Source organism: Coturnix japonica, chromosome 2, assembly GCF_054131305.1.
Source record: "Coturnix japonica strain WE chromosome 2, WE-NBRP24, whole genome shotgun sequence".
NCBI classification, from domain to species: domain Eukaryota; kingdom Metazoa; phylum Chordata; class Aves; order Galliformes; family Phasianidae; genus Coturnix; species Coturnix japonica.
In genome coordinates this window covers 96,326,623-96,338,807 of record NC_140664.1, presented here as the reverse complement: position 1 = coordinate 96,338,807, position 12,185 = coordinate 96,326,623, and the positions used below count along the sequence as shown (strand labels likewise).

The 12,185-nt window shown below is 35.2% G+C and overlaps 1 protein-coding gene across 2 annotated transcripts in view; it reads right to left on the bottom strand.

The window, feature by feature from the left end:
- GABBR2 (gamma-aminobutyric acid type B receptor subunit 2) overlaps positions 1–12,185 on the bottom strand; it is a 438,554-nt gene that overhangs the window by 139,024 nt on the left and 287,345 nt on the right. For both annotated transcript variants that reach the window (XM_015854241.3, XM_085538106.1), the window contains exon 12: positions 2,457–2,564. In XM_015854241.3, the coding sequence (XP_015709727.1) occupies positions 2,457–2,564 (108 nt within the window). The remainder of the gene's footprint in view (positions 1–2,456; positions 2,565–12,185) is intronic.

Below are 12,185 nucleotides of genomic sequence, written 5' to 3'. Positions count from 1 at the left end.
TAAGCAAGATCTCCTTTTGCAACTATATTCTGTATTCATCTGGTAACAATGCAGTGTGAAGTTATATACCGCCAGAATTCTACAGTGGTGGTAATAACTGTGTACATTTACAGAATTTTCAATGAAAAAGAAATGTAGAATATCCCTCCCTGGATTTCTTACTTAAAGGATGAAGAGCAAATAGACATTGCTAAAATGAAATGTGTTATAGGTAGGACAAGATTACCAAAAGCAGTACCAGCAGTGAAGTATTATGCTTTCAAATATGAACTGCACATTGTGCAGCATTGTGGCCTAGATAATAATGCTTTATTGCATTCACCTTCAAATGGACAAATACTTGTCTTTGTAGGAGCAGAATATATGAAGTTTATGGTGCCTTTAAAACCTATCTGGTCTTCATCAGAAGTGAACTGTCTGCTTTGTGCACTGGCATTGTTTGTCACCCATGCAGGACCTCTTGAAAGCCCCTTGAGACCTGCACCTCTAGGGACAGCAAAGCACCCAGAAAAAAAGACAGCTTCACAACCTTCTAAATTTCACCAGGACTGGCATCTGCAAACGGTTCAGCAAGCTTCACCAGCACACCACATGCTTTCCCATTACTGCTGTTCTCTTTCCTCTTGCCTGCAGACAGTCCTCCTCTGCTGGTCAGGAAAACACAAAAGCAGTCCCCACCACACATTAAGCAGATGCGATCTAAACCAACAGTAAGGGGTCCTACCAAAAACAGAACCACTGCTTATTTATAAGTGTTACACTTATTTTTAATGTAAGTTCCATCCTACTTTCTAACACCTTAAAAAAAACCAAAACCAAACATCTTTAAAACTAAACAAAAAAAAAAAAATTTCCCCTACTGATTTTGTCATTTTCTTTTAACGAAAATCAATTTCGTTGCACCCCTGTTTCAGATCTGGGTAAAATTAAAATGTTTTTAATTTGCTTCCATTGGGCCCTGGCAAGATCAAAGATGGTAACAGAGCTTTGCAGATGGAGGGCATCCTGATCTGTTCTGATGAGACTGTGAAAATTTGTATTGTCTGTGCATTAATAGACACAAAATGCTTTGTCTGTAAACTACAACTACTGAAAATGGAAATGTCTTACGATACATAAGTAAAGAATGTAATGGTTTTGAATCATCTCTTAAATACAGTTTTATCTGTCTTGGGAAATTAAAGACAGAAAATGCATGATTAGTAAACATTTACTGTAGATAGCTACTTTGTTTCACATTTTCTTTCAAGAAAGCTATTTTGGAAGATGCATGCCTGTGCTCTGGACAAGATATCCAACAATGTAAATCACGGTTATTCTGTGGATAATAATTACAGTTCACAGAACCAAAAGTATTCTTTACTTAATCTCAATACATTTAATAATCCTGATACCCTTGACTCTTCCAGAATCACTCAAAAAAAAGAACTCATTGGTCAGCATCCAAATGACTGGAAGTTCATCCTCCTTACACCACTACTAACGTTAAAACCTTTCACCTTTCACCTTCCACCTTTCAGTTGCAAATAAACAATTGCAATCTGCCACTTTTGATGGGCTTGTTGAGGAACAGGCACTGTGCAGAACTTGAAGATGATATTTAATTAACAGCCATTGAGTATTATTGAGTTGCAACTTGTAGCTCTAAGATTAAATGTTTTCTTAAAAAAACGACAACATAAAGCAAACAATTTATAATAGTCCATTGAAGTACTGTTCACTCCTGTCTGGAATAGCACATACTGTAGAAATGATAAAATTCTCAATATAATTAAATTCATTAAGTGATTTTATGTGCTGCATTGTCAGTATTTTGCATAACCACTAATTTACAGTGATTTGTATCCATATAGCTAAAAGCATAGTTACTATACAAAATTTTGCTTTTCAGGAGAGTGAGTTACTAGCTCAGGCCTGGGTGAAAAGTCTTTAACACAGGAAGTCTAAGACTTAGAAAATACATGTTGGACTTGGGGAGCATAAATAGATACATTACAGAGGGCTCTGAAGAGGAGCACAAAGGATGGTCTCCAGCTTCATCCACGCAGGGCTTCCTGTTTTGGTTCAGACACTACTTGTAATTAATTTTAAGATATTAGTTATTTATTCTTCTTTATTTTATATATTGATTAATATTTAGGATTTCATAAACAAGCATTTAAATGTTATTATTATATGGGAAACACTTCCTAACGGTTCTGAATTCATAAGTCTTCTGAGTATATAAATCTGTATATCAGACAAGAGTGAGGATAGAATGCACTTAGGTTATGGCTACTATAGCTGCTGCTTGGTTCCAGCTCACATTATAAAGGAGATCAAAAAAGCCCAAATATCAAACTAGTCAGGATACTTGGACGTGACATGTGAACAGAGTCAGCAAACCCAGCAAACCAGGATATGTAACAAAACAGTTAGATAACGGTATTAACAGAGAAATGAGAATTTCCCCTCACCTTTTTCTTCATTTTTACATTTTTGAAAATGGCATGAACTCTCCACGTTTTTGCAAACATTGCTCCAAATGCAGTTGTATATCCCACTGTAAGAATCCATGTTCGGACCTAAATATGTACATATATATAAAAAAAAAGACAAAGCCATTTAATTTTCAGTAGATAATGTGGATATCATCATTCCAGCCATTGTTTTTTTTTTTTTTTTTTTTTTTTTTCCCCCTCAGTAGTTAAGAAATATGCAGAGGACTTCAGAAAAATGTTTGCATTTCAAAATTATCTCATTTACTGTCATCTCAATTTTATTCTCCTTCCTCCATCTCCTTCTCAAATATATGAGCAATAAAATAGTCTTCTCCCCCCCCCGCCCAAATTTTATTGTATTCTGTGCTGCCAGAGGAAGAAACTAGTAGAGGAAAAAAGGAGATTGAGACTACAAAAACTACTTGGGGAGCTAATATTAACAACAACATTTAAAACAAAAGGGAACAGAGAAGTAGTGATATTATTCAGACTAAAAAAGGAGGAAACTGTAGTATGTGAGGTATACAACACTTAATGCAGACCCTGAGCATAATGAAAAGATGACCTTAAAATTATTAGGTACGTAAAAATGGAAAGACAGAGACATATCCTAGGCAGGCAGATCTCAGGGCCAAGGTCTGAATCAAAGAGATTATCTGTAACATGGGTCTAAGGAAAAGAATATGTTTAGCTCACAGAGAATGACAGATCCTAATCCTAGACTGCCAGCAGATTTCAGATACACCTACCTGGATATTATCCTTATAGCTCACTTCCTAAGGAAAACCAAAAGATTTTTACAAGAAAAAGACAACATTTTTATTAAAAGATAAAAATTAAAATGACTTGTTCTTTAAATAAAGAAAAGCCAAACTGGTCAGGGAGGACAGATCACAAACAGTTTTAATGCAACACCCCTCCTGCCTTCAGCATTTGTGTATGCAGGTCCTCACTTTCTGACTTGGCTTCAGCTAAGCCAGTGACTTTCAGAGTTACAGCAAGATCTGCACAGCCCACTCTAATCCCTTGAAGATTCTCTTTTCATTACCCTGGAGATGTGGCTATTTGAAAACTTTTCTGCCCTGATAAGACTTTTCTTTCCCAAAGAGGGACCAGAAACCAGATTGTAGCAAGTGGAAGACCACACAAGAGACACAACAGTAAGCTGGAAGCCTAATCCTGGGCACCTAAAATATCACTAGAGGAGGGTGCAGTTTCCTTCTTCCTCTGGAGATTACACCTGAGCCAGCTGTCACAAGAAAGCACTGCACAAATATGAACAAAGAAGTAAAAAAATAAAATGTACTGTACACTGCTGATGGAAAAACTGAGGGAGAAACAACGGCTAAAGGAAGGCAACAGGAAAGCAAAAGCTGTGTTTTGGCCATATTAATCACACACCTTTGGCCACTAGAAAAGCTTTTTGATTTAAAAAATCTGATTTGTTGAAACCAGTACATTTGAAAAAAAAGGAAATATATCTATATAATGTTTGGATGAATTGGAAGCATATTTTTTATTTGAAAAATTTCAAATCTGACTCCTGAAGAGTTTGAGATTTTTAGGACATGCAGATAGATGACAAAGTATGCACTGAAGTAAGATTCAGAACTTGGTGTCTATGATGAATATTAGAAAGAATTCAATTGTTTCACTGCTGAGTACACACCATCGAGTGTTTGCCTTTCCAGAGATGTTCAGCACTTTCATTTTTATATTCAAAATCTGTTTCTTTTTTCCCCCTCAAATTTTTTGCAGTATAAAAATTCTGGTTTTTAGTAAACAGTGGTGATCAGATATCAAGGTGAACAAGACAAAAAAGGTTGGGGCCCATTAAAAAAGTACAATGGCAGAGTCATAAGATGACTACAGTTCCTTAAAACAAATAAATAAGTAAATACATAAATGCACGTAGTCAATAATTGTGAATTAGTGAAAGTATAGACAGAACAGGTACCGTGACTCTTGGGAAAGAGGAATATATGTGAATGAACACTCAAAACTGTCTGAAGATGGCATATGCCACCATAGTAGGTGGTACAGCGCTATGTTGAAAACATATATATGTTATGAAAACATTGTATTTATTTGTAAAAGACTGTTTAGATATTTGTATATGTATGTATGGACATTGTGGTTTTTCAGCTACATAGCTGCTACTGATCCTGAAGCTAGCTGATAACTGGTTAATCCTGGCATTACCAAAGTCAGTAAACCAATACCAATTAGATCCAAGCCATATGAGTTTTGCCACCCACTGACATTCCTAAATACAGTGCTAAAACAGACATCTGAAACAAAAGACAAAAAACCCAAAACATATTTAGGCTGGCAATAACTCCACCAAAGCCACAATCAGATCAATGTCAACAGACTTAAAAACACCTTTCATACCAACATACTCATATTAGCTAGCTACATCTTTTTTTTTTTTTTTTCTTCTTTTTCTTTTTTAACTTCACATCTACTGAGCTGTGAAAATCATGCTTAGCATTCAGTATTTTTGCTGCTATTAATAAGTATTCATCTATTTTGTGTACAGTTTAGTGATATATTTGGAAAACAGATACATGATATTTTCATGTCTCTGATTCTGATTTGTTCTTGCTGAAAGAATTCCTTAAGGGAATAGCAATAAATTCAATTATGCTCATGATGTTTCCAAGTGGGTATTCAGAAAATAAAAAAAAAAAAAATAAAAAAAATGTTATTTATATCATGTTCAATTAAAAAAGTTTTTCATATTCCTGATTTGAATTATGCAAATTAGAACAATAGAACTATTGGCTACACTGGAAAGACTGTGACTTAAAGGTATCAGGAAATTTATCAAAATGAGATCACTGTTGCTAAGAATGAGGTGGTTTATATCAGAGTAAAATAATTTTTTAAATCTGAAGAAAGTAACCTTGAATATGTCTGCTAGAATTCATTAAAAATAACACTGACACGTACATCTGCCCTAATATTTACCTGCATTTAAAAGAAACTTATAGGTCATGCACAGAAGAAGCGCATGAAAACATTATATTCTGAAATGTATCATATTTACAATTACCATTCACCTTAAAGGAAGTAAAACTGACAGTAATAATAATTGGATGAGTTCAGCCTACACTAATGCCATCACCGTGATGTTAGAGAACTGATCTGCAATTCTGTCATGTTGAAAGGTTTTAATTATGCATCTCAACAGCAGAGACAGAAAGATCACCCTCTCCCCAGTAGTCTCTCATTAAGCAGGATATAGAAAATAGGAATCATAGAACGGCTTGGGTTGGAATGGATCTTTAAGACCACCTAGTGACAAAACCGCTGCTGTGGGCAGGGTCGCCTTGCATTCAAATCCCCTCTCCAAACTGGACACCAGACCTGACTGAAGATATTCCTCTACTCCTATAGTGTTAACTTGCAAAAAATAAATGCTGTTATCTTTTTCTTCAAAAATTAGTTCATTAAAACATTCTTCATGCCTTCACCAAATTATATTTAGTATATGCCTTCAAATATTTGCTAATATTTCTTGGTTACTTTTTTTTTTTTTTCTGAATGAGATCTTTTGACTAATTGAATATAACCTACTAATCTTTTGTTTTATGTCAGTCAAAGATACATTCAAAAAGCATTCATTCCATTATTTTAGGATCCATTTTTTGAAAACACTACACAACAAACAACTTTTCCAGTTAGCAAAATTGTAGCTTGTATTGCTGCAGATGAATCATTCAGGTTTTTGAAATTATTGTTCTTATTATCTCGAGACCATAATAGTAATAATTCCTTTTAAATAAAAACCTTATCATTTTTAAAAATTTATTTATTTATTATTATTATTATTTTCCGTAAGACTTGACATTCCCAACACCCTCTAGTTTCAATCTGATTGATTTTGGCAATTATTAGCCAGTTTTGCACATGCATTGGGCTGGAAATTGCAGTAACAGCAGGGTCCAGCTGAATACTGCTCAGCTGCAGCTGTGCAGACTGGTAGCATCTTGGTATTAGATTTAGGCACTTAAAAGTGACAAACATGAGAATAAGCCACACAGTGGGTTTAGCCTCAGAGAGCACAATTATCTTTAAGTAGGCAATTCTGTTGATTTCTGTGGACTATTCGTGGGCTTAAAATTAAGCACCTTCTATTGCTGGCAGACTGGAGACATAAAGGATAATTATGATGAACAAAAGTGTGACATCTCAACAAGTTTTCCCTGGGGCTTGATCCTGCTTCTATTAGCAAAGGCAGAATTCACATTATGAGTAAAGGCAGGCCCCAAAGAATGGATTCATTGAGTTGATTTTTATACTTTTTTCATTTAATCTCAAACACTTTATGACGTGTTTGGTCTTTTAACTCATTCTTTAGAATTTGTGTGGTACTGGCACAATTTTACAAGTAAGTGACAATAACATTAGAGTATTGAATCCTGCTGTTTCCACATAAATTAAGTGTACTGGCTCTTCACATGCTGTGAGATCTCCTGTAGTGATTTCTTAATATATTTCAGACCATTTTTGAGAATTATCCAAGGGTAGTGTAAAAGATATCATAATTGCCTATGATTCAATGACAGGTCTTTACAATCCATTATTGTCCCATTGAAAGAGAGGCAAAATGTTCTAAAAATATTCCCTTAATAAATTGCTGGCAAGGTTGTTGTGTATTTGTTTCAAAATATGAAATAATTTCGTTTCAAGTATTTATTCAGCTTTGTAACTTTTCCCTCTACACTGCCCCAAGAAAATGTCAATTACTAAAATAGAAGCTGATCAGGCTAGTGTTAAATGCAGTAATAGAATTGCCTTTGAATTTAATAGCAGTGAGATCAGTTGCAGATTGAACCACAGTTAGGACAATTATGGAATCGATCATACAGAAAAGAGAGATTAAAATTAACAGCTACACAATTACACAATTAAAAAGGAAATAAACTAAAGAATACATGCAAAATGAAAAAGGCCAGTCTAAAGTACAAAAAAAAAAAGAAGAAAAAAAAAAAAGCCTCTGATTTCTAAAGACAAAGAAAAGGATTAGGTGTCCAAATCCCTTTGCAGTACAGCATGAATTGAGAATGAATTGAGAGTCTATTGTCTTGTGTTGTTGTTGTTGTTGTTGTTTTTAAATATAATTTCTAGCCAAGCTTAAACAATTTGATGAAAATAATTAGTCAAGTCTTAAGTCCAAAAGGAGGGGTGGGGGAACCCAAGAACCCATATAGCAATGTCTGAAGAGTACATGGAATAAGAATAAAGAGTACAACCCAAACCATTCTATGATTCTATGATTCTGTCATCACTTGCTAACTGAATACAGGGATACACGTCATTTGGTTACCCAGGGTCAAGTCCAGATAGATATTGCCCAGAGTACACCAAGACAGCCCCAATTTTGAAGTGCTCCTGCCAAAATATTTTCCTTCTAGTCAGTTACCACAAAAAAAATGGGTAAGTAAACCTCAAAGAGACAAGGATACATAAAGAATAAACAAAGAGAAAAAAGTTGATATGACCTTCTCTCCCTCTACCTGTTTTTTATAAAGTTCCTGCTCCCAGAGCTTCTCTCAGCCAAATGCATGACTTTCAGAGTTCAAGTAAATAGTCCAGCATTCCCCTCACACTACAGCTTCCTCTTTTCCCTAGGAGCTCATTCTACAACTTCTTGCACTCAAATTTTCCCCTCTGCACCTGACTGCAATCCCTGAATCTCTGCTTGATGTGCAGGTTTTCAAGATGTTTTGCCCACCTAATACCACCCTGCAACCCTGACCTTGCAAATGTTCAGGATTTCCCAAGAAAAAGTTCAGTGTGGTGGATCATTCCATCTTGTATAGCTGTTCTCTCAGTGAGATGTAGATGTTACTATGGAAAATTAGTGAAAAAGGACAAAAATTTGTCTTTCACATTGCAAAACAATGGAGTTAGATTTTAAGTGTTCATTACCCACAATTAAGAATAATGTTAGCAGACAAACCCTATGTGCTTCTGAAGATATAGAAACATTTGAAGGTTAATGATCAAAATGTAAAGTTCACGTCTGAGAACTGAAGATTTCTAACTTCTATTGTCTTTATGAATGTGCCTATTCTCAAGATGTCTGAATGAGAATGCACGCTTAATTTAGTAACAGTAAAATCTGCAAGATCCCTTTACCTTTATGGAACATGTCTGCAGAACTCTGAAGTGCTCAGGAGATTGAAAGACAGCCAGTGTCTCCTGAACAGATATCTCCTGGAACGGTATGAATCCTATACTTGTTCCAGTCACTTATGCAGCGCACTCTTGGAAAAAGTGCTGCCATACCTTGTGACCACCAAGACTGAGAAGCAGAGATATTCAGTCCACTACTATCTAGCATAAAATATCTTTCTGTATAGTGGCTATGGGCATTTTACAGCAACCTGAAGTACTCAAGAAAACTTCAGACCCATTTTAATCAGTTTTATAAAAAATGATATGTATTAACAACTACTTCATTTATTTGAAATAGATGTATAACAAAGAAGAGACTATGCTACTCCAGAGGGTCAGAGAATCACAGAATGAGAGGGGTTTGAAGAGACCTCTGGCTCTATCTAGTCCAATTCCCTGCTCAGACCCAGAACAGAATGTCCATCGTCTTTTGAAGATCTCCACCACTTCTCTGGGCAATCTGTGCCAGTACTTTGTCATTTGCACAGTACAGAAATGCTTTATTTATTTATTTTTTTTATGTAAAGAGAGAAACCCCTGTGTTCAAATTTTGCCCACTGCCTCTTAGTAGTTTTTCACCCCCCATTAGATTGATCTTGCAAAGACATTACTAGTCTTAAATGAAAACATGAAATCCTCAGTAGAATGTATTACAGAAGTCTAAACATTATGATCATGTTTAATACTCTATTTTAAGTATCCCTATTTCATATGTCAGTTTAAACTCTATTCATAGGATATGTCACTGGCATTGTTAATTTTGAATCTCTCTCTTCCATATAATTAATACTTTCAATTATTTTCCACTTGCTTGCATTTTTTCCAGTTGGCATCACTCTTGTTTCACACCCTTACTTCAATCTTCTCTTTTTTTTTGACACCATGGTACTTCTGAGATTAAAAACAAAGACAGATCATCCTCATTCTCTCTCCCCACCTCATGTCTGAAGCAATTTATAGTTCAGATATGTACAAAATTAATTAAATAGTATATTGCTTTTCTTCAGTTATATTTCTATTGAGTACCGCAAGATGTAACTGTTACATACTGCAATGACCACTTTCTCAAAACTTTCTATACTGGATAGTTTCAGTTCTATGCAATTGAAATCTTAAATTTGACATCTGATCTGCAGTTCAGATACGGAACTAGATAATACTGTGTTTGGTATCATGAATTCCTATCATCAGTACTCAAATTACTATGCATTTTGATATACTTGATTAGTTTTCCATAGAAAATGGAAGATAGCATCAAAATTAAAATATGTTATTTTGAAAGGAATTACCTACACAAGTGCATAGTCAACAATACAGAATTAAAAGGCATATAACAGCCCTATTCATCAAATTATTTAACCGTATGATTAAAGTGCTTTGCTGACTCTCAAAACATTTAATATTTGGTTATGTATTTCAGCAGTTTCATTTCTAGAACTCCTCCTTCAAAGGAAAGGTGATACAATTTACCAAAGGAATTCTTTCAAATTTTCAAGTGTTACTGGTGTAATTTTATATTGTGTTTCAGTGTCCTTGGAATACTATGGAATAAAACATAGATTCAGGCATATTTTAGGACCTTCTATAAGTGTTATCAGAAAGTTATCAAAAATGACACTAAGACAGAAGGTTCACAGTCACTGTGTTTACCATACCTAACCATATAAAAAATAAAGTTTTGCATGTACTTACAATGGCTGAATCAAAATTTTAATTTTCCTACAGAAGAAATAAAGATCTGCCTCTTTCAATGTGGTTCTTCTTTGCACCTAAGTTGTTCCATTTGTACCCACATATTTTTGGCTCAACAGCTTTTTATGATCGTTTTCCACTCTAGCTAGTTCTTTTAAAGACTAAATAACAGTCTTTCATAAAATGGGAAGTATGGTTAAAACGTGTATTAAAAATCATGCCTTGCCAGGGAAATGAATGATCAAAAGAGATTTGTACTGGTCTAATCCTATAAGAACTAGTAGCTCAAAGTACTCCTTATGAAACCAGTAAGCTTGTTACCCATATGGAGAGATGGATGTTCATTACATGTTGCCAAATGAACACTCTGTACTCAGCACTCAGTGGGAGTTTTTTGGGAGACAGGAGAGACAGAATAGTTACTGAACAGAAAAGTGAGTTTGTCTACCATACTTATGAATGCACCAGCATTAATTCAGTGTTTTCGAGATACTGGGAAAGTGTTTTGCCATGTTGAATGGTGGCCATGGAAAGATTGCTTGTAGAAAGAAAATTGGTCATTGAAAGCTATCAGTTACCAGCTATTCTACTGAAAAAAAAAAAAAACCAAAAAAACAGGAGGAAAAAAATTTAAATATTTGTTTTAATGAGCAGGAGGTTTGAAAAAAAATCCTGATAACTTGATTCTTGAGGTATTTTTTGCATCTGTGATTCTGATACTAGTCACTGACAGAAGTGGGATACATAAGATAAACCAGCATCCCATGTATGTGAAAGCACAATCAGGAAAGACTCCATATGGAACTGAAAAACAGGAAAGCCAAGACTGAGGTGAAATCCCAAATTTTCAGCTTTGTTTACATAAAATCTCTGCTTAAGGTATATGAGAATATTTTCTAATGAAAATTTGGTTTTGAGAATGCAGTATTCTGCTCTGTCTCCTATCTTATTGATGAAAGTTATTCAAGAGACTGTACAGATCTTCTCAATGACAGACTTTGGTTCTGTTAATTACCTTCTACAATAAATAAAAATGTCTTTAATTAAGATAATGTGACATATAAAAATTTACATTCATTATTTTTAAAAGAAAGACAAATGAGACAGAACAAAGCAGCTCTTATTTAAAGTTTGTTGCTTACAGAGTATGAGAGTAGTGGTTACATTTTGAGAAGAAAATCAGTGATAAAATCAGATACCTGAAACATTCTGGTTCATAGGATTTTGGAAATGTTTGCTCATTTTTCTGTGCTTAGACTAAGCTGTTTCACATTTAAAGAAGTGATTTAAATTTAGTTTTACATAGCTAATTCTGGATGGAAACCTGCTCCCTGGAACAGCTCCGTTCTGATCAGCACCTCTGATTCCTTCTTTCTTTCCTTCTGTTCTGCAATGCTTGGCTTCATCAAGAGGAAAATGGTGATCAGCCTATTCGTAGAATGGTCTACATCCTGGCAGTAAGTCCATAATTAAATATCAGATCAGTTATCCTTAAGGTACTCCATTCTCTACCTGGCAGTCTTGGCTGGGGAGCAAACTAAACCCCCTGTGATTCCAGAGGAAACAGTCAGAGAGCTACTGCTCCAACTGGACTGCCACAAGTCCATGAGTCCAGATGAGATTCATCTGAGAGTGCTGAGGGAACTGGTGGAGGTGATAGCCAAGCCACTCTCCATCATTTATCAGCACTCCTTGTTCACTGATGAGGACCCAGAAGACTGGAGGCTTGTCAATGTGACTCTCACCTACTAGAAGGGTTGTAAGGAGGACCTGGGGAATTACAGGCCTGTTAGCCTGACCTTGGTGCCAGGGAAGGTTTTGGAG